Source organism: Myotis nattereri (assembly GCF_964212035.1).
Source record: "Myotis nattereri genome assembly, chromosome: 15".
NCBI lineage: Eukaryota > Metazoa > Chordata > Mammalia > Chiroptera > Vespertilionidae > Myotis > Myotis nattereri.
In genome coordinates, this window is record NC_138090.1 from 19,590,296 (window position 1) to 19,613,375 (window position 23,080).

Consider the following 23,080-nt stretch of genomic DNA (forward strand, 5'->3'; position numbering starts at 1 on the left):
AAGCAATTCATTTGTGTAGCTAAAGGGTCTGCAATCCGAGCATTTCTAGAATTGAGTGTGTGCAAGGAGAATATTGTACCTGCTGGCTTCAGACACTAAGTTCTATTTGTAACCTACTCCATGATGCTATTGTAAAACATTATATCTGTTAAAGCCAGTGGATTGTGTGTGTGTGTGTGTTTGTGTGTGTGTATTTTCAGGTTGTACCAAAAATAATTGTTATGTCCAATGAATGCTTAGTGGCTCTGCTGTAGAGTGCTAAAATGGCTGTATCAGTATTATGCATAGGGTGGAATATTTTTTGAATGAAATAGGTGTGTCAATTCTGGTTGACTACCTATATATACATGCAAATAACCTTGTTCTTGACAATCCTCATGTAGTTTTATAAAATAATAATTTATATAAAATGCATAATTAGCAGTGTTTGGGATGTTGGGCACACACCATCAATTAATCCTTTCCCAGGCCAGTTTAAATCTATGAGTCTGTAGGTTATGTTAGTAGTTGAGGAATATCATGGAAACACCATGCATTTTTCAATATTGTCCAAACTTTAGCAGCTGTGAGTATTGTAAAAATTAAAGGTGATCCCATTTGTCCTTCACTCCAGAGACTATTTCCTGTATGTGCCCACATGTCAGATCACTTCAAGCCCCTGCACCTCTGCTGGTAAAATAGCCACCTTTAGTTGTGTCCTTATTTTCCAGGGAAATTCTCAAACTTTCTGATTTTCTAATCTTTCCTCTGCTCCTTTCCAAAATGGCAGTAGAAACACGAGGAACTCAGATGACACCATGGCTCGGTTGGGTGGGGCTCCCCTGGTGCATGTGGGTTCATGCACTGGTGTCCACTGCGAGACCATTGGTTGGATCCCATGTCCAGGTCAGTAGTATCTGCTGGGTGTGGTTGCGGTGGTGCTCACCCTGGATGTTTGTTGGTATGCATTGCCAAATTTAGTGGCCAGTCTGTTCCTTAGACTGTCCTTTTGGTGTAGGCCATCGCCCTTTGCTGGCTGGGCCCCATGACACTTCTTGTCACTATTCAGCTTTCCTGAAACTGGCTGTGACATTCTTTTGATCAATAGGCAGAGCAGAGGTGCAGTCATCTTTGTACTTTCACTGCCATGTGGAATGGCTTCTGGGGAACATGATTTTATAGGTAGGAAATGACAAACACATTGTTCTTTTAATTTTTAAAAAATCATATTTATTAATTTGAAAGAGAGAGAGAGAGAGAGAGAGAGAGAGAGAGAGAGAGAGAGAGAGAGAGAAAATTTGTTGTTCCATTTATTTATGCATCTTGTTGGTTGATTCTTGTATGTGCCCTGACTGGGGATCAAACCCTTAACCTTGGCACATCAGAATGAGACTCCAACCAACTGAACTACCCAGCCAGGGTGAAAACACATTATTTCCATAAAAAATATCTCCTGACAAAGAAAAACCCCACTGGATTGGGTTAAACATACAGGAAAGACTTAATTCAAGACTAATAGAGGGGCCCTGACCAGTTGGGCTCAGTGGATAGAGCATCGGCCTGCGGACTGAAGGGTCCCAGGTTCGATTCCTGTCAAGGGCATGTACCTTGGTTGCGGGCATATCCCCAGTGGGGGCGTGTGCAGGAGGCAGCTGATCGATGTTTCGATGTTTCTCTCTCATCGATGTTTCTAACTCAACACTCTATCTCTCTCCCTTCCTCTCAGTAAAAAAATCAATAAAATATATTTTTAAAAAAAGACTAATAGAGGGGGTCAAGACTGGCTATAGGAAGAGATTGAACTCAATTCTTTGAAACAAAAGGTGGGGAAGTTTTTGAGCCCTTGGTTGAGCTAGTGGAAAAGTACTAGAGAGCATTGTGTGTGTAGGGGGGGGGGGGGCGGGGGAGGGGGGAGGGAAATTGGTCAGGTTGGTTAGGCCCTTTATGTTTGCTAGTTGGTGCTTATGGGCGGCAGGCTCCTCCCCTCCCACAGAGACTGGGAGACCGGGGCTCTGTGTTCCTGATGATTCATTTCAAAGGGCTGACTCTCAGGTCCTTGGGAAAGACATTCTTGAATTGTAAAACTGGAAAGCTGCTTAATGAAGATTTATATCTCAAGGGGACAGATAAATAATTTACAATAGCAAGTTGCTTAAATTAAATGCTCTAAAAAAGGGAGGTCAGAGACCTGTAGTCAGGAAGAAACCTGTCTAACATTTAGTCAAGCTGAGGGAACATTAAGACTGTCTTGGGCACAAGTACCACTAATAATTTTTCCCATTGCCTGAAAAATAAACATTTCCACAATGAAATAACACTTAAAAAGGAATATATCATGGGATTAAGTAAAGTATGTGTATTTAAGATTGAATTATACAAATATCTAAACCTAGAGGTAACCGTATCTCAGTAATTGGAAACACGGACTATGTTAATATGTTTTAGTATTTGTACAAATTGGGAAAATATTAATGACTTAATCAATCAGATGCTTGGGATTGGTTTTGCACTTTTGCACCTTTTTGATCTGTGCCCTAATAATGCTGGCTTTTCTGATCATGATGGGGAAATAATGTCTATTGGGTACAAGAGAGTGACTGGTTTGTTGATCCAGAAGAAGTGATATGAGGACATTTAACTCATGACAGCTTACCATCTCTTTCTGGCTGGGGAAGATTTAAAAAAAAAGGTAGGAAAGCAAAAAATGATTTTCCGCCCTCTGGGGTATTGTCATTTTGTTTTTTCTGATGCATGATGTCATTTGCTAAGATGACCTGCCTCACTGTACTAGATCTAAATAGAAACTTTTAGAAAAGTTATTATAATGGACTTAAAAAGCAAAACATGGGCAGGTCTTGATTATCATCCGAATTTCTAGACATCATGTGCTAAAAGTAACTTTTACAAAACTGTGCATTTGAGTGAAATAAAACTTACTGTGATGAAATAAATGAAGGCACAGAATTTGGTGTTTTTGTAATTTTGTTCTAGCTTTTCAAAGGAAATTTGGCTGTCCCCAAAATTGCAAATCAAATACACAAATCAAAATGCCTGAAAAAAGAAAAGGATGTAAACATTTACTTTTCAATTCACTGAATTATTAAAGATTTCAGAAATGTTTGATCTGGAAATATAGGGCTGAGAGTCAGTCTGCCAGTTTGCCATGAAGGGAAATTGATCAATAGCAAAGAACTAAAACCTACGCGAATTGAGTGAGGTATTATTAATTTAGAACCTTTCTGGAGAAATGAAGTGAAAAGCATCTCTCTTCTTTTTATCATATCAAAAAATCCAAAAACAAAGCGATAAATTTATCTAGGAAACAAAGTTTACAAGTTATTAAACTGTGTAAGCTTGAGGCAGTTGGTAGTCAGCATGTGTGTGTGTGTGTGTGTACAGGTATATGCTTGTGTGTATTACCCAAATGCTTAAGCTTTTTGTTTGGGAACTTCATTGAAAATACCCTTCCTCAAATAAAAGTGTCCTGTGATTTTATTTAGTTTGGCTCTAGTTCCAGCTTTGCTACTATTTTGTGTATGAATTTACAGTCTTATATGCATATGGCTACACATTTATTTTCTTTCTTAATAAAGTAAACATTCATTAATCACCTACTATGTGTCAGACAGTGTGATGAACACTCAGGATCTATCAGTGAGCAAAATAGGTAAATAATTCTGTCCTCCTGGATTATACATTCTAATAAGGCATGATAAAGGATAAATTATAAGAAAATTATATGTTGGGTATAAAGATATCAATTTCTGTTCCAAAATGAAAAGTGGTTTATAGTAAGATGAATGAGAGTAGGATTGATGGGTAGGAGGAATTTAAATAGGGGAGGTCAGGAGATACAAACTTCTGTGAGAAGAATCAGATTTGAGCAAAGATTTGAAGGCAAAGATGTTTGCCCAGTGGGGAAGAGCATTCCAGGCAGAAAGAGAGCCTAACAAAGCATGGGGTGGGAGTTGGGAGAGTGGCTGAAGTTTGCTCAAAGAACCTCAGGGAGGCTGTTGTTAAAGGAGGCAGGCAAGCTGGGATGAAGAGGACAAGAGGTCAGGCACAGGGTGGGAGTGGTGTGTGTGTGGGGCGGATCATGTAGAACCTTGTAGGCCCTATACTAAGTGTAAAATTGAGAGTGATTGTGGGTACAGGATGGTTTTTTTATTTAACCTGTTGTGCAGAGAATGGAGATTAACTGAGCAAAGGTAGAAGCAGGAAGATTTGTTAGGTGGTATTGTGAGAATCCAGGCTAGAGCGATGCGGCTTACCAGTGAAGGTATGTGTACCTGTGATGGTGGGGAAATGGTCTAGTCCCAGAGGGGCAAGTCCTACCAACAGCATTTTTGGTTGGTTTGGTAGTTAGTTTGGTGAGAGAAAGAGAGGAGTCGAGCACAACTACATATTTTTTCCTTTTTGTCCTGAGAAACTGGAAGAATGGAATTGTCATAAACTGGGTTGGGGAAGAGTGTGACTAGAGTAAGATTTGGGGGAAGAATGAGAGTTTGGTTTGGAAAACGTTAAAGGTATTAAGTAGGGAGTTGAGTGTATAAGTATAGAGTGCAAAGGAAGAGGTGTGGATGGAGATATAAATTAGGGAATTATTGGCATATGTATAATATTTAAATTTATGAAGTGAAGAGAGGTTACCCAGGGGTGGATGTGGAGAAGAAGCAGGATGAAGGATTGGGCCCTGGGCATCTCACCGTTAGGAGATGATGAGGTATAAAAGGAAGAACCAGCATGGAGCCTGAGAAGAAGCAACCAATAAGCTAGACAGAAAATTAAGATAATGAGTTTTTTGTGCAGAAGCTACATGAACAAAGTATATCCAGGCATTGGGAATAGTCAGAAGAACAGATCTCACTGATTGGAAGGCAGACTGAAATCTGACCATTCAGTTTAGTAACGTGGCTCTTTGACACACGCAGATGAGTGGTGTGAGGTGAAAGCCTAATTGGAGTTGGCCTAAGAGAGAATGAATGAGAAAAATTGCAGAGAGTGAGGATGGACATCTTATTTGAAGAATCCTGTATAATAAAATGCTAATATGCAAATAGACCAAACAGTGGAACAACCAGTCGCTATGATGCGCACTGACCACCAGAGGGAAGACACTCAATGCAGGAGCTGCCCCCTGGTGGTCAGTGTGCTCCCATAGGGTGGAGCACTGCCTAGCCACAAGCTGGGCTCACGGCTGGTGAGCACAGCGGCAGTTGTGGGAGCCTCTCCCGCCTTGCGGCAGTGCTAAGGCCTGCTCCCTCAGACATCCCCCCCTCCCCCAGGGCTCCCAGACTGCGAGAGGGCGCAGGCCAGACTGAGGGACACCCTCCCACCCCCGAGTGCACGAGTTTTGTGCACTGGACCTCTAGTGTTAATATGAAAAGCAGAAACATGTAGAGTGGGGTCAAGAGAAGCTTTTTTTATTCTTTCTGACAGATGCTTATACATTGATGACGATGATTCATTAAAAAGAAAAAAAAAATAACGAAGCCCGGGAGAGAGGAGCATTGACGAAGCGATGACCCTGGGTAGGTTCTGCACACATGGAAGAGGCTGGTGCAGTGAGAAGGCACAGGGACACTTGGCAGACGCAGCTGGATTCGGGGGTGCTGATCATGCCACCTCAACTTGGTCTCACTTCATCTCTCAGCTCTGCTTCCCTCTGTGCTGGCTTCACTCAGCAGGCTCTCCGCAGTAATAGCTGCTACAGCTCGATGCCGGAATCCTGTGTTTTCAGCATTCACAGCGGAAAGGAGGATTTCTTTACCAATTGTCCCAACAAAACCTTGGGCTTGCCCCACTGGCTTGGGTCAGGTCACCTGTGCATAACAAGAACTGCGACCAGGGGAGGTGATGATGCCAAGACTCAGGAATGCACCTGAGAAAAAACCAACAATGCACACAGCAGCAATAGAGTCATGTTTCCTTCCGGCAAAAACAACTGTGCTGGCAAAAATACAAAGCAGTTAAAGGTTCCTAATGGTGGCTCGGGGACACAGCAGACCACTTAAGGGAGTCAGACCAATATTGGCACAATGTTCTTTCTGTTTCCTTACGTTATTGTAATTTAATGTCGAGATCAAAATGATCTGGGCAACCTTTAGACCCTTGGGGAAGGTTGGAATCACATATGGAAAAATAGTCATTATCTCAGAGGGAGACTTTCTATGACAATTTTAATAAAGCCAATTATTTTCTAGAAATGTAGATGCCCTAATGGTGGCGAGGAATTGCATTCAACCATGTTCACTTGTGTTCTGTGCCTTTGAACATCTGTGTCCTTTAAGGCTTTAAGTCCTAAGAAAGGAATGTAGCTCTCCTTTCTGTGTAGTTCTTACCCTTACAAGGTTAACAAACTGATCACTCCTCACCTTCACTGATGACCAACAGGAATGGAGGTCATGCCATTTTTAATATTAGTAGATGATACAAAGGATTCTTTACTATATTTTAAGGTTTTAAGCAAGAATATTTTTTCTTCAAATTTTCATTTTCACTTCCTTGAAATTGTAAGATGTGTCCCCATGACCACAAGTAAATATTGGTGATATCTGGCAAATGAGATATATGGGCCTGAAACATAATTCATCCAGCCATTTATTTATAGTCAAATAACTCTGCAGTCAAATGCTCTACCACTGAGCTATACCCCCGCTATTTATAGTCAAATAACTCTGAATAAATTATTTGGATATATTCTTGGGATAAAATAGAGCACTACAGGGTAATGATAGTTGTATAATTATTTCAGGAGTAAAGAACTGAAAAGGATATGATTTTGAAAATGAGATCCTTACACAGATTTAAATTGTTTTAAAAGTAATTTCTTATCTACACTAAAATGATTTGTGCAATATTGAGAACATTTAATTTGCATAATATTGGGAAAATTTACTTAGCTTCTGTAAATCTTTTTTTTGAAGTTTTACTTGAAAAGAAGAGATGTTAAGACATTTAATCTCTAAATAATTAAGTTTAATATGGTACATAAAACTTCCAGTAGAGTACTTAGCATAGAATAGGCACTGGATCATTTTTACTTTGCTTTTCTTTCTTGGCAGTTCATAGCAACATATATTCTAGAAGCAAGTTCCTTAGGAATCTGATGTTTAAAAGTGGTAGGCAACACTTTCATAAGAGATGCCTTGTTCTGTGGTCATTCAGTAACTAAGCTTTTTCAAAGCTCAGCTCTATTGTGATCATAACTCTTTGTTTGGAGTCAGTAGTAATAATAATGGCTTTACAAGTCAAAAAGTAACAACTACCATATACTCTCATGCTTGCTGTGTGTGAGAGAAATCAATTGATACTTAATATGTTTTCAAAAATTTAATGCTTATAGCAACACTGCAAGACTTATTTAAAAATAAGTTGCATCAGTAAGAGGACCAAGGATGCTTGGGTCACATCAACGGGGAGGGTTTTTATTTCTAAACGCGAGTTTTCAGGCTGTTTTATGAGATTCAAGAAATGTGTTTTTTTGGAAAAGACTTATGAAACTTTATTATGCCAAATCTCAGTAGAGAGGCCAACGCAGGAGAAAAATGAGGGTGGAATAGGGAAAGGGAGATGGCAATGTGGGGGGGAAATGAATGAAGGGACAAGACTCTTGTTTTTGTTTTGTGGGACAAGTGCCTATAACCACGGGATAGATGGGCTTATGGAAATATGGTCTTTGGTCTCACGGGTATTTGTCTAGTGATGTTGAATACCTCGTTGTGTTAAAAGCATCATTGAAGACAAATAGTGCTTGGCCAGCAGCTGAAAAGTTTGGTGAATGAATAAAATAAAGATGCATTATTGTATTGTATTTTATAGTAATTCAGAGTTTAAAATTTGCTGGAGAAAGCCATTTCTTTCTCCATTAAGAAAGTACCTGTGATGATAATGTATCTCCAGAAGGCTGGGTGGTTTGGCAGAGGCCATATGACGGGGGCAGTCTGACCTCAGCTGTAATCGAATCTTCAAGTCATGTCACTCATGTCACTCATGCCCCTACCTGTCATCACAGCTGGCACTCTGTCTCTGTCTCTATCGCTGCATTTTCCGTATCACTGTTTGACATTTGTTTTAAAATGGAAAGAAGCATAACGCTCCATCACACACACCATGTGTGCCTGCATAGCTGCATGGCTTAAATCTAAGTGGGACTCCCCGTGGCCCCAACTTCTCCCTCGGTAAAGCCTTGGAGCATCGGAATTTTCATTACTTTATTGGTGTGCCTCCTTGATGATAGAGCTTAATTTGCATATCAGTGGTACCTTTTCAGCATTGGTGAGAAATTGAAATGTTCAAGGTGAATTAATCGCGAATGTTTTAGGTTGGCTCGTGCAGCTGTGACAGTGAGGGATGGGGAAGAGGGAGCGGTCAGTGAGAGGCTGCTCTTTTTCCTGGTGAGAAATGATGCTCCCGTTTCATCTCACTGAAATCACGCATTCTGTTTCCTCACTGTGCTTCTCTCATGTGTTCACGTTTAAAATTCTGGTCTGTAAAGGAGTGTCAGAAAGCCAGAGAAATATTACCTAATTCTGTATTTTAAAATGTATCCTCATTATTAACTTTAGACCATTACAATGAACTAGAAAGAGCAAGAAGCAAAATAATCAGCATTTTCTCCCAGGTATGTGTTGATATAGGTAACATTCCACATGTAGAAATGTCCGGTTAAGATGATGGCGGGCTGGGGGCACATGCTTCATGCTTTTCCATCTTTTCTATGTGAATAAATGATAAAATACAGAGAGAAAGGCAGTTGCATCAGTAAGAGGACCAAGGATGCTTGGGTCACATCAGGCCCCAGAAGACTTTCCACTTCCAAATGTTTACTAGGCCCCAGGAAAGAATAGTAAAGTTAGATAGGATGGTGGAGGACGCTACGCACTCACCCACTCCCATCATGTACCCCCAACACTGATCACCCTGGAGTCGGGTACTACTGGGGACAACCCATTGCTCTGCAGCCCCTTCCAATTAGCCAACCCACAGGAGCCCGTAAACCTACCTAACCACACCCATTTATTAGCTGTCCCCAGCAGCTTCAACTTGTCACCATTCCCATGGTGCATCTCCCTGCATGGCTCCAACCTTCTCTTCAAAAAGTTCTGCCTTTCATCTATCAGAGTGTCAGTGTGTTGTGTCTGACCTCAAAATAATTTTTAGCCCTAGCTGGTTTGGCTCAGTGGATAGAGCGTTGGCCTGCAGACTAAAGGGTCCCAGGTTCGATTCCAGCCAAGGGCACAGGCCAGGATTGCGGGCTTGTCCCCCCCCTCCCAGTAGGGGTCATGCAGGAGGCAGCCAATCAATGATTCCCTCTTATCATTGATGTTTCTATTTCTCTATCACTCTTTCTTCCTCTCTGAAATCAATAAAAATATATTTAAAAAATAATTTTTAAGTCTTATAAAACAGTTAACACAGATGGGTCCCTTTAGATCTCACAGTGGCTTGTGCTGCACTACAATAGCAAACATTTATCGGGCATCTCTTGGCACTAGAGCCTGTACGCTTGGTTATCTGAAATGGCATATATGTCAGGTTTAGTGCTTGAATAAAAACTGTTGTTCAGTTAATGCTAATCTCTATCTAAAATGTCAGACCTTATCAGAGTCTCAAGGTAGATGAAAAATAATGGGGGAAAATAAACATGTATTAATGTTCCTATTGGAGTGTTATATAATAGGTGTTCCATTTTAATAGTATTGAATACTAGATAATTATGGATCCAAATACGTGTCAAACTCTATTTCAGGACATTGACGGTGATTATATATTACTTACATAATAAGCAGTGTCAGTATTACTTAAGATAAATATATTCCCCAAATAAAGTATTATTATTTAAACTGAGGAATGAAATATCTTGAGACATACAGTAGTCACATCTATAATTTTCTTGTGTGCGTTGGCTAAAACAAAACAATGTTTTGTTCTACAGATATTTCCTTGAATATGCAACAAACGTCTATTTTTCACTTCTGAATGCTCAAGCACAACTTGCTCTGTGACCTTTCCATGATTCTCCCCTCCACCATCACTATCCTCCCCTCTCTCTTCCCAGATAGGATAGAACCAGTGGTGTATTGGTAAACTGGCTGGGGTGGGGGCGGGTAATTGAGATTGGCAATTTCTGTGATTTAAAATACTCCTGCCACTGCCACTTGTAAAGATGACTATGTTTAACAATTGGCTTGCAAATTCCTGAAAATTTAATGGTCTCTTACACACTGTTGCAAGCCACTTTCTACAGGATAGAACTCTCCATCATTTATTGTGCTGTTGTTCCCTGCACATGCCCCATCATTAGCATTTTTCGTGTTGTGTTTCAAATATGCTTTAAAAAATGTTTTTATTGATTTTGAGAGAGAGAGAGAAAAGGAGAGGGAGAGAGAGAGAGAGAAACATCGATGAGAGAGAACTATTAATTTGTGCCTCCCGTGCACTGTACTGGGGATTGATCCAGAATTTTACTGTCTGTTTCTTACGTAAGACTATAAACACAGTGAGGGTAGGGATAATTTCTTGACCATCTTTGTATTCCTGGTTTAATGGTGTACTTCTTACTCTAAGGATTCAACATGATCATATGTAGTTTTCTAGTTCCACCATAGTGTGAAGGTATTCCCTTAAATCCAGTTCTGAGCAAAGAAATTAAAGGCCACATCATTACCCATTAATGCATGTGGATAGTAAACTTGCTATTTCCTAGTGTTGGCAAGAATGTCCACCTGTTGAGTTAAGCACTTTAAACATTCAATGAGACCCCTAGTTCTTCCCAGTGTCAGGAGGTTCTAATACCTAGAAACGAATATAATTGACATAGACTCCATTCACTTATATTAAACTCTTGTTGCCCCACCACCCCCTACATTTAGGAGAAGTTTTATGCTTTGGATATTTGACTTCTTCAGTTCCATAGAGGAATCAAGTCTTACTAGCATTTCTTTTCCACTAACAGGTTTTTAACTAATTTTTTTGGCCAATTTTCTTCTATTTTCACAAAAGGAGCTGGTGGCTGGTCTCCACTTGTGTCAAACAAATACCAGTGGTTACAGATTGACCTTGGAGAAAGAATGGAGATCACTGCTGTGGCCACCCAAGGCGGATATGGGAGCTCCAACTGGGTGACCAGCTACCTCCTGATGTTCAGCGACAGCGGCAGGAACTGGAAACAGTATCGACAGGAGGACAGCATCTGGGTATGTGTCTCTACAGAACACATAGTCTCTCGGGGAAAGAGTACCGTTACTCCAAGAAACAGAATCTTTAGAATTACTTAGAAAATATTTTTCAAGAGAAAATACAGTAATATTTATTTTCTAATACATTTTATGATCTAATTTGTGAAACTACTGAATTTAAATTTATTTCACAGAGTCCTCAGAAATTGAAAAAAAATCTGATTAGTCCACTAAATAGTGTGAAAGTCTAAGAAATAAAACGTATAAAAATATTTGTTTTTTTCAATAATATAGTAGTTTTGTACTTTTTTAAAGGTTGGTCAAAAGAATTTATCTCTTTTATTTTCTCTGATGACTCTGAGATTTCTGAATTAAATCACACCCCCATCCACAGTATATGGAGGTTTTTATAGATAATATTGGAGTATTTATAATATATATATATATATATATATATATATATATACACACACACACACACACACACATACATATATATGATTTATATATAAACCATTCTCTAGTGATTTTAAAGTGGGTAAGTATGTAAAATGATATGTTTGTGGACAGTGGCACAGTTCCTCTAAGAGAGAGATGGACAAGGAGGCAGTGTGTAAAAATGTGGGTGGTATTTATAGTTGACTGATTGTATATAAATGCCTGGTGGAAGAGGGAAGCTAAAGGAAGTTTGCTTGATGGTAAAGCAAGGACTTCTTTGTTGGTGTATAAAAGTCTTAATATGGATCTTACATTGGATAGGGACAACGTACAGCAATCAAAGAACTATATTTTCTCCCTCTGGCTGAGCTGCCAGAACCAGAGAAAATGAGTAACTTAATGAAGCATCATTCTTAGCACACAGATAATTTGGAAACCTATTTGGGCACAGAATGATAATTTTCTTTGATCAGTCAACTGCCTTGCTTTTGAAACTTCCTGGAACTCCTTTATACATTATAAACGCGCTGAAGAAATGGACTATGATTCACTCACCTTTGTATCTCTGAAGCACTTGGTGGCCATTCCTTGCATTTTATTGATCTAAATTGAATTGAGAACTAGCCCTGTTCTTTCTCTAGAGAGAACGACAGTCGGGCTGGAAGAAGTTGCTTATTAGCATTTTTGAGAAAAGCTGCCTTTAAACCCAAAGCAGGCTGAAGTTGTGTATAAGAGCGAGAATAACTGGATATTATGGTTGAATTAATTCCATGAAAACCATTCAAACTAGGGGTAAAATAAACAGCAATTATGAACCAATAACAATGAAAGCTTAATGAGGTATTTATTTTAACTAGGAGTTTGAATAGTTTTTTTACTCTTTTTCTAAATTGAGCATTGGATTTTAAACTAGATAAGGAGTGGCAAAAACATGCTAATATTTAGCTGTGTTAAGTAAAATGTATGTTTTGACATTTTTAAAGATGGTAGATCAACCATGAAAATTGTTTTGCCGTTCCTCAAGCTTGGGAAATGCCAAACCGAGACAGTGCCATTTGCCTTTTTTGGTTACTCCTATTAAAGGTGAGGTGCTGTGGATGAAGTTGTGGCACAAATAATACCCTTACCTAATCCAAACCAATCGATGTAAAGACAAATGGCATCTAGCACAATTGCCAGCCAAGGTAATATTTTTTAGTACGTGCTGTCTTCACCTTTTGAGTGTGAGCACCCTGAAAATAGAGGCTGTACCTTCTAACCGTTCATCTCAGCATCATTTCCCAAGTCCTACCTGTACCTGGCATGTTGCAGGAAAATACTGTATGTTTTGTTGGATTAATGCATGAAGGAATAAATGAGTGAATGATTAATAAGTGAAATACATTTTTTGTAGGGTTCTTTTATGGTCACAGTAACTAAAAGTGACTCCTCCTTTTAGTACATTTACATTGTACCAGTTGAATAAATTCAGAGTTAGGATAGTACATTTCTCTCTCCCCTATAAATTATGAACTTTTTATTTATGAGGGAGGGTTTATCTTTCTCATCTTTGAATTTCTGGCCTTCATCACCCACTGTGGCACATGATTTTTGTTGTGTGGATTATGTAAAAAAAATGAATGAATGTATTTGAATACATTGATCTCCTAACATGTGCTTAACCTTGTGCAAAATTCTGGGAGGTATTAAAAGAGCTCATGTTAATGTCAGGAAAGATAAAGCACGTCAGAGAAAATAAAAAATGATTCAGAGGAGTGTGCAAGTATGAGGTACAGACTTCTAGAGGTTTGGAAATTGGCATAATAGGGAGATCACTGGGATTGAATTTTTCAGAAGAGCAGGGTTTACTTTGTTATTGAAAGAAGCATTATGACTTAGATTATGGAAGGATCAAGGGAACTATTCCATGAAGCTAGACAAGTGTGAACAAACCATGGACATTAGAGATATCCAGTTTCCCATGTACTAATCAGTGAGACTGCTGGTCCAAATGGACTGTCAGGTGTGGGAAGGTCTGGATAATACTTCTGGATGTGATAACGAAAACTTATGGATAGCTTTGAATGTCAAGATCAAAATTAAGACTTGGTAAATCAGTTACCATGACCACACATAAAATAGGTTAGGCTCTGGTGTAGATAGAACCACCCTAAATCCTCAGACCTTGGTGATTCTCACACACACACACACACACACACACACACACACACTCTTGCTACTCTTCATCCCTGGTGGGTTGCCGAGTTCTGTTCTCCTCCACACTCAGGCCTCACTCTGAGGGAAGCACACTTTGTGTGTGAACCTGCTGTTTGCCAAAGCAGGAAAAATGCAACTTGGTGACATTCTTACCAGAATAACACAGATCACTTCGATTTGGATTTTCTATTTCCGCCAAAGAACACTTTCCAATTAATGTACATAGTAAGGAATGTAGCATTTTACAAATATGTATTTCCTAACTTCTTTTTCTTTTTTGTATTTTTTGCCTAGTTTTTCTACATATTATGGGAGCTATACAAATTAAACAAAACATGCCAATTTTCTTTAAGAGCTTCACAGTCTGCTCCAGATGATACAAATAAATTCGCGAAAGAGACTTAGGAAACACATAAGGCATTACCCGAGTATGTGGTGGAAAGAGAAAAGAGATAACTGTTACAAATTTAGAAACAAATAAAATAAACCCATCCACATGGATTGAAATGCAGTGAGGATGCCTCTCCTTTGATCCCATTTCAAGCACTGGAGAAGTACCTGAAAGAATTAATAAAACACCTGCTGCTTCTTCCAAACAATCTTTAAAAAAAGGGCAGAATATTGTATTTATTATCATACAAGTCATGTGCATGTTTCATAGAACTGTTAACTTGACAGATACATGATATTTTAAAAATTACACCTTGAAATATTTCTTCAGCATAAAATTTATAGTTCAGTGCTCATCAGTATACTTTGTACCAATGGCTTTACCAGATGGCATATAAATATTTTCCAAAAACTTAGAAAATGCAAGCCACTAAAGTGTTGTTCTCAAATTGAAGACAGAATAAACTCCCTCACCATCTATGATCAAAAGACTTTTTAAAGTCAGTTTATTGTAAAGGATTGAAAAAGTAAATGTAAGGTATAATTTTCAGCCATCTAAGAACAATTGCTGAAATTTCATGAAACCAGCATCTTAGAAATTATCTTAAGTAGATCCACATGTGCAGGCACTTTATACCTTGAGGCCAAACTGTTTACATTCTCTCTGGTACAGGCACAGGCTTCTATCACGCCGCAGACTGTAAGGACAAGGAATGGGATGGCCCCAATTTTATGAATTATTTAAGGAAATATGATTGTTATGCACAAGAATAGTTTGCTTTTTTAGATAGATTTCAATTGTATCTGATTTTTCAAACAAAAAATCCTTAGCATATTTCTAAAGTTAGTATGATTTTGTTTTTTAATTAGAAGTGTCTGTCATTGAGTTTGGGTGGTGAAAGACATGAATCCCCTGTGACATGATCAATTGGATGGAAGTATCACCTGTCCGACGTTATTTATGTCATTACTATCACTTGAATGATTGACTTGTTAACTCTGAAAGCCACAAAGGGCAGAAACACTGCCTGCAAAGATTTAAACATGTATTTGTCTCCAGTCAACCCACTGGGTGGTTTTAGCAGGAAATCAGAGGAGGCAGAAATACAGGTGGAGGTGTGCTATGAGCTTGGTGCACTCCCACCTTCCGAAATGCATCTCTCGTAGCCCTGTCCCTGTGGTGAGCCCTTTGTTGAATGTCCTCAGCTACAACAGTTATTTGTGGTGATTAATGTAAAGTACAACAGTACTAATGCCACATACGTCACGGCAACTCATCAAGCTTAATGCAATGCAGTACTTGCCTCAGTACTGGACAAATGCCTAGAGCTGTGGTTGGCAAACTGCGGCTCGCGAGCCACATGCGGCTCTTTGACCCCTTGAGTGTGGCTCTTCCTAAGGCTTAGGAGTACCCTAATTAAGTTAATAACAATGTACCTACCTATATAGTTTAAGTTTAAAAAATTTGGCTCTCAAAAGAAATTTCAATCCTTGTACTGTTGATATTTGGCTCTGTTGACTAATGAGTTTGCCGACCACTGAGAGTATGCGTTAAGCTGCTTCTGCCTTCCCAGGGAATCTCCCATTTATATTTATATTTAACTATGAGTTCTCCACCTTTTTGAAAATGAAAATGATTAACCTACTGTTATGAGGTTAAAGGTGGCTGCATTTGGGTTTTTAATGTGAAATCAATCATGAATCGAAACAGTTTACTAGGTACCTTCTCTGTCAAGTAGTGTGGTTTCTTTCACCTTGTTGCATTTGTGCTCAATTGATTACATATTATGTTAGTCCCTTCTCATAAACTTCTTTGGACACACATATGGGAACTTTATATTGATATATAATATACAACTAATATGTGAATGCCTATGAATTGTAGGTATACATTATAACTATAGGATAAATGGTTATGTTGCTCCACATTCTTCAAATTGATCTGTCTCTAAGCAAGCAACTTAAAAATTATTTGGAGTAGAGTTAGCAGTAAACTTGATTTGGTTCCTTCTTCAGACTGCACACTTACATTCAAGATCATTCTCAAATCATCAACCAGAGAATAACATGTTTTAAAACCATTTTACAACTTGTGTCTCACATTTTACCATGTGACAGTTCAGCGACAACAACATCATCCCTCTTCTCTATTCCTCTTGTCATTCCTGTGATGTGATGTCACTGACGTCTACTTGTGGCTTTCTCATTCCCCAGTCCCAGGAGGCTACATTTGTAGTTCTTCTCTCTTGGAAATAATTCTGTCCTTTTGAAATGTTTCTTTATTGTTCTTTAAGACTAGACAACTGGGTCTTCTAGGAAATGAATGCATTAGGCTCTCCTTCCTAGTTTTACATTTTAATTTCCAAACTTATCCAACATATTTTAATCAGAGAAGTGGATAGAAAAATATATAAAGCTAGAAAGCAGGAGATAAGATTTGGCATTAATACAATATAGTCCTTAAAAATCTAAGAGAATCTTACTATTTGTTATTTTTCTTAAATAGTTTTTTAAATCCTCACCTGAGGATATATTTTTATTGAATTTTGGAAAGAGAAGAGAGAGAAGAATGGGGAGAGAGAGAAAGAGAGAGAGAGAGAGAGAGAGAGAGAGAGAGAGAGAGAGAGAGAGAGAGACATTATAGTGAGAGAAACTTTAATTGGTTGGTCCTGCATGCACCCCGATCAGAGATTGAACCTAAACCCACAAACTTTTGGTGTGTGGGATGACACTCTAACCAACTGAGCCACATGGGACAGGGCGGATCTTACTATTTTTATTATTTATTTATTTATTTATTTATTTTTAAAAATATATTTTATTGATTTTTTACAGAGAAGAAGGGAGAGAGATAGAGAGTCAGAAACATCGATGAGAGAGAAACATCGATCAGCCGCCTCCTGCACATCCCCCACTGGGGATGTGCCCGCAACCCAGGTACATGCCCTTGACCGGAATCGAACCTGGGACCCTTCAGTCCGCAGGCTGACGCTCTATCCACTGAGCCAAACCGGTTTCGGCCCTTACTATTTTTAAAAAAGATAATTCAATAATGTGCTTAACATAAAGGTGAAATTTTAAAATCAGTAATTTATCTTCCTACATATAAATAATGAAGTAGACAATATAAAAGGAATACATGCTTCACTTATAATAAAACCAAGAATGAGTAAATATCAAGGAATAAACTTAAAAGTAAATGAAAAAGACATATGAAAATAATATTTAGGATATTAAGAACATAAAAGAGGACTTGATTAAATACAAGGACATACCTGTTTGGAAATAGGAAAAAATACTATAAAGCTACTCATTTTAACATCTATTTGTCTCCAGTCAGATAACCCACTGGAAAGTTTTAGTACAATAACCAATAAAAGCAGAATCATTCCTAATTTCCCATATAAATAGTGTATATGAGAAAGTAGATAAGTTAGGAAAAATAACAGTGATAAGAAGAATCTATATGTTAGGAAAATCTTCTAAATCTGTATTAATTAAAATATGATACTGGCACATGAAAATATCGTGGAAGGAACAAAATAGAAAATCCATTACTAAATCCAAATACATTTAGGGATTTGCCTAAGATAGATATAGCATTGAAAATATGTAAATTAGTCAATATGGAACTTGGTAAGCTGTAGCTACTAGAAAAACGATAACATTTTTATGAAACATTTTTATATCAAAATAGATTTTAGATGATTTGAATGCTTAAAAACAATGCAGACATAGAAAAGTATTAAAAGAATACACAGGACAATGTATAGATAAAAATATAATATTGTCTTTCTAAGCAAGAGAACCAAACCCAGATGCCAAAGAGGAAAAGATGAAAAATTAGATAATATTGAGAAAATGCTAGGGAAAAAAGTAGCATAACAACATTTAAAAAAAGGAGTATAAATTGAAAAATATTTTCGTCTATGTGATGGCAATGCCCACTTTGATTCACCAGCAGTGGTCTTAGACTAAGATCCATTTCAGACTGACTATGACTGATATTCATTCACCTGCAAGTTTATCTACACTAATAAAAGACAAAAATGCAAATTGACCGTACCTTTGCTATGCCTTAAGCCACGCCCACCAGCCAATTAGAGCGACTATATGCAAATTAACCCAACCAAAATGGCGGCTGGCAGCCACGGAGCTGGAGCAAGCAGGAGGCTTGGTTGCTCCAATGATGGAGGAAGCCAAGCTTCCCACCTGCTGCGGCCAGCTCTGAGCTCCACTCAAGGCAACAAAGTTTCAATTATAGAAGATAAATAAACCCCAGATACCTGCTTTCAGCCAGCCATGGCCATTGAGCTGGAGCAAACAGGAGGCTTGGGTTGCCCCTTGCTTCCTTCCTGACCTGGTTGGCTCTTGAGCTCCACTCAAGGCTACAAAGTTTCAATTATAGAAGGTAAATAAATCCCAGAATAAAAATAAGAAAAGAAAAAAAGGAGAGGCTGGGAGCTTCCATTGCCGGGGGGCTTGGCCAGCCTGAAAATGGCCCTCAGCCCCTCACCCAGGCTGGCCAAACCTCCATGGTGTGAGGGTCCCCATTGCGGGGGGGGCGGCTTGACTAACCTGCAAACAGCCATCAGCCCCGCATCCAGGCTGGCCAGGCATCCCAATGGGGACCCCCACCCTGAAGGGGGTGTGACCAGCCTGCAAACACCCACCAGCCCCTCACCCAGGCTGGCCAGGCACCCCAGCGGGACCCCCACCCTGAATCGGGATACCCTTCAGGGCAAACCAGCCGGCCCCCACCAGTGCACCAGGCCTCCATCCTATATAATAAAAGGGTAATATGCAAATTGACCCTAACAGCAGAATGACTGGGAATGACTGGTCACTATGATACACACTGACCACCAGGGGGCAGATGCTCAATGCAGGAGCTATCACCTGGTGGTCAGTGCGCTCCCACAGGGGGAGCTCTGCTCAGCCACAAGCCAGGCTGATGGCTGCCAGCACAGAGGTGGTGGCAGGAGCCTCTCCTGCCTCCTCAGCAGTGCTAAGGATGTCCCACTGCAGCTTAGGCCTGCTCCCCGCTGGCAAGTGGACATCCCCCAAGGGCTCCTGGGCTGCCAGAGGGATGTCTGACTGCCAACTTGGGCCCAACCCCCCAGGGAACGGGCCTACGCCAGCAGGTGGACATCCTCCAAGGGGTCCCAGACTGTAAGAGGGCAATAGGCCAGGCTGAGGGACCCCCCAAGTGCACAAATTTTTGTGCACCAGGCCTCTAGTTTAGATATAAGGAGGATACAGGTCAGGCAACAAACAGTATGTACAGCAACAGCGTTCTGGATGCTCAGTTCTTCTGAACAGCTTCTAAATATATCAACACCTTGAATTGGGATAAACATGATCACAACAGACAAGGCTGAGTGGGTGGGACTACCACAGATTGGTAGAACCATCAGCTCTAGGGTCCTCCGTACCTTGCAAATGATGTAACTCTTTGGAGATACGTGCCAACCCTGATCTCCAATGTACCTGCATCTTGTCAATCCCAAGTTACTTACTGATTACAGGGTATGTCTGTGGTTCCCAAATTTTACTGCACATTGTAATTCTGATTCCCAGGTAGCACCCAAGCCAATTAAATAATATTTGGGATTTAAAAAAATGTTCCCAGGTGATTTAAAGTATGGGAACAATTGGATTAATAAATAAAACAAACTTGACAATCAAGTACAGATTCTTAGTTTGGTAGAAACATAATGCCCCGATGCCAATTCATCTTAGATCCAGTATACACCATTTGAGTTTATGTTGCAAGAAGGATTTGGCTAAAGATCTAGTCTAGGCAAAACAAAAGGCTATTCAATCTGATGTTAACTAACTCTGTCCTAATTTCTTTAGCATTTAAAGCTATGCGATAGCCATGTAAAGTTATTTAAATTTAAAATTTTATTAATAAAATGAAACAAAATTAAAAACAAAGTCTCTCAGTCATATTACCCACATTTTACGTGCTTAGTAGCCAAATTAAGCTAGTGGTTACTGTATTAGTGCACTCTTAGGACATATCCGTCAGCACAGAAAATTCTATTAGTACATATACAAAGCATGTTTTTAAAGTAACATAAAAAATTGAATTTTATTTTGTTTAAAATATATACAGGCAGTTCATAGAAAGGAAAAAATTTAAATATGTACAATTGTTCAACCTTATTCAATATTGAAGAAATGCAAATTAAAACGAGTGTCAGGTAACACCTCCTGAAAGAATGAAACAAATGTGAACCTTGGCACTACAGTGACCTCAGTTTCCAAGTTGTATATAAAAAAATTAACGTCTTTTATTTTAATGGTTTTGCATTAAATGTAATGGATGTTCTTAAAAAATTTTAACTACTGCATCAAAACTATGGTATTATTGATCCTACTGTTTAATAGGAAGAAGATAAAAATGAATTTTAAAGAAAAGCATTTTTTTTTAAAATATATTTTATTGACTTTTTTACAGAGAGGAAGGGAGAGAGATAGAGAGAGTTAGAAACATCGATGAGAGAGAAACATCGATCAGCTGCCTCCTGCACATCTCCTATTGGGGATGTGCCCGCAACCCAGGTACATGCCCTTGACTGGAATCGAACCTGGGACCTTTCAGTCCGCGGGCCAACGCTCTATCCACTGAGCCAAACCGGTTTCGGCAAGAAAAGCATTTTTAAAACAAGAAGAAAGAACATTTACTAAGTACTTCTTATATGCCAAGCACTATTCTACATGCGTTATAGATATTTATTCAATTAACTTTCACAACCCAGTGAATTAGGTACTGTGATGATGAGCAGTTTGTATTGAAGGAAACTGAGGGCTGGTGAGTTATTTTCCCAAGGCCACATAGCCAAATGGGGCATGGTTTTGACCCCCAAGAGTCTAGCCTAAAAGTATTCCCTATGCAATATGTTCAAGTCTCATGTGTTAATGAAATCAACATTTGAAGGAGAACTCAAATGATTCAGGACTGGAAAACACTGCCATGGGCACGGTGAGAAAGGCACTTTCGAATTCTGCTGGTGGGAGAATACACAGGTCCAAACTCTTTAGAAGGTAATGCATGTTTTTAGTATATTAAAGGAAGGGAGTCCAAAACAATGTTGGTTAATGCTTGAAATCTATCCAAAAATATAATTTACACCAAAAAGCAACTGGAACAACTCCAGGGTTTATCCTGCAAGTTCACTTGCACTCTACAAAGGAAACACATGCAAGGATTTTCATTGCCTATAATAGCAAAATAACATTGATCTAATACTCTGGCAGTAGCTCACTTGCTTAAGTATATTATAGTACTTCCTCATCAGTGGAATATGTTTTTTCCTTTTCATTTTATTTCTATTTTTTAAAAAAACCTTTATTGTTGAAAGTATTACGTATGTCCCCCTTTATCCCCCATTGACCCCTTCTAGGCTTCCCCAGCCCCGCTCCCTCCCCACAGACCTTCACCACCCTATTGTCTGTGTCCATGTATACAAGTTTTTGGTTGATCTCTTCCCACTCCCCTACCATCCCCCGCCTTCCCTCTGAGATTCAGTAGTCTGCTCCATGCTTCTCTGTCTCTGGATCTATTTTGTTCATGAGTTTATTTTGTTCACCAGATTCCACATGTGAGTGAGATCATGTGATACTTGTCTTTCTCTGACTGTCTTCACTTTGGAATGATTTATGGCCATCAAAAACATGATATAAGAACATATTCACCATTTCTGAGTGAATTTGTAGTGAGCTGTCATTTGGTACTAAAGAATGAATCATAAGGAGTTAAGAGGAAGAGATGAGGGGCAATGGATAGAATATATGTTAATTTAATAAAAGCAAAGGTAAACATTAGGTTATATGAAATTTCTAATGGGATAAGAAACAATTGTTAATTAAAATGAGTGTCAGGTAACACTTTCTAAAAGATAACAGAAGAGAATGGAGAGGAAATAGTCCAATTATTGCATTTTTAAGAAAATAGGCAATGGTTATTTCCTGCTTGTTATATGACATTATCTTCTATCATTTATTGATAATAGAAAGTCTATGGGAGTTATCAATATGAATCCTCATATATTTATTTTATTAGTAATTTAAAATATATATTTATATTTATACAATGGTTGGGTGATCTTTGATCATTTTATGACAGAATAGAAAAACATCTTCATTCTGATAGTAAGTTGATCTTTGAGTCAGTGCCCACTCAGAAAAGCAGAAACTACTCTGGGCATCTGAAACTGGGAAGTCATCATAGGAAATTGGATGCAGGTGATGGAAAAGCTGATCAGTCCAAGGTGTGGGGGAGGAAAGGGGAAGGGGAGGCAACTTAGAGCTTAGCAACAGCAAGAAGATGCTGTAACTCCAAGAGCTGACCTGATAATGAGAAGAAGGTGGTGCTCTCAGAACTTAGAGGCTGACATTGTTCATTTAGTTCTAGGACCATGGCCGGGCCTGCCCAGTAGAGAATTATGGAAGCAAGGGGTGCCCATGGGGAGCTGGAGCCTTGTAAACAACAGCCCCTACCTAGTCGCTGCTGCTTGAGGCAGTGCAAAAGAAGGAGAAATATCCTGGCTCTGCCCTTCCTTTAACCCACCAATCTCTCTTTAGGGCCCAGCTGGAAGCTTGCTAACCCAGGAGCCTCATCTATATCACTGAACCCTCCTGTGTCTCAGAACAGAACAGGGAAGCAAAGATATACATGGTTCTAAATGAAATAAGAAAATGACCAGTAGAGGCCTCAGAAGGCATGTTACTAAGGACAACTCACCTCTATGAGCTTCTTTTTATTTCACTTACAGAATGAGGGTGCAAGTAGAATCCAAGTACTTAGTGAGTGATCTCTCATTCCTTTTCAGTTCTAAAATTGCATGCTTCCCCATCAACTCACAAAGAATGTAGACCAATAATATTTT

At 39.1% G+C, this 23,080-nt stretch overlaps 1 protein-coding gene across 1 annotated transcript in view; it reads left to right on the forward strand.

Moving 5' to 3' along the window:
• Positions 1-23,080, forward strand: part of CNTNAP4 (contactin associated protein family member 4) — a 242,690-nt gene that overhangs the window by 60,494 nt on the left and 159,116 nt on the right. The window contains exon 3 of the mRNA XM_081107966.1: positions 10,984-11,177. Coding sequence (XP_080964092.1) covers positions 10,984-11,177 — 194 coding nt within the window. The remainder of the gene's footprint in view (positions 1-10,983; positions 11,178-23,080) is intronic.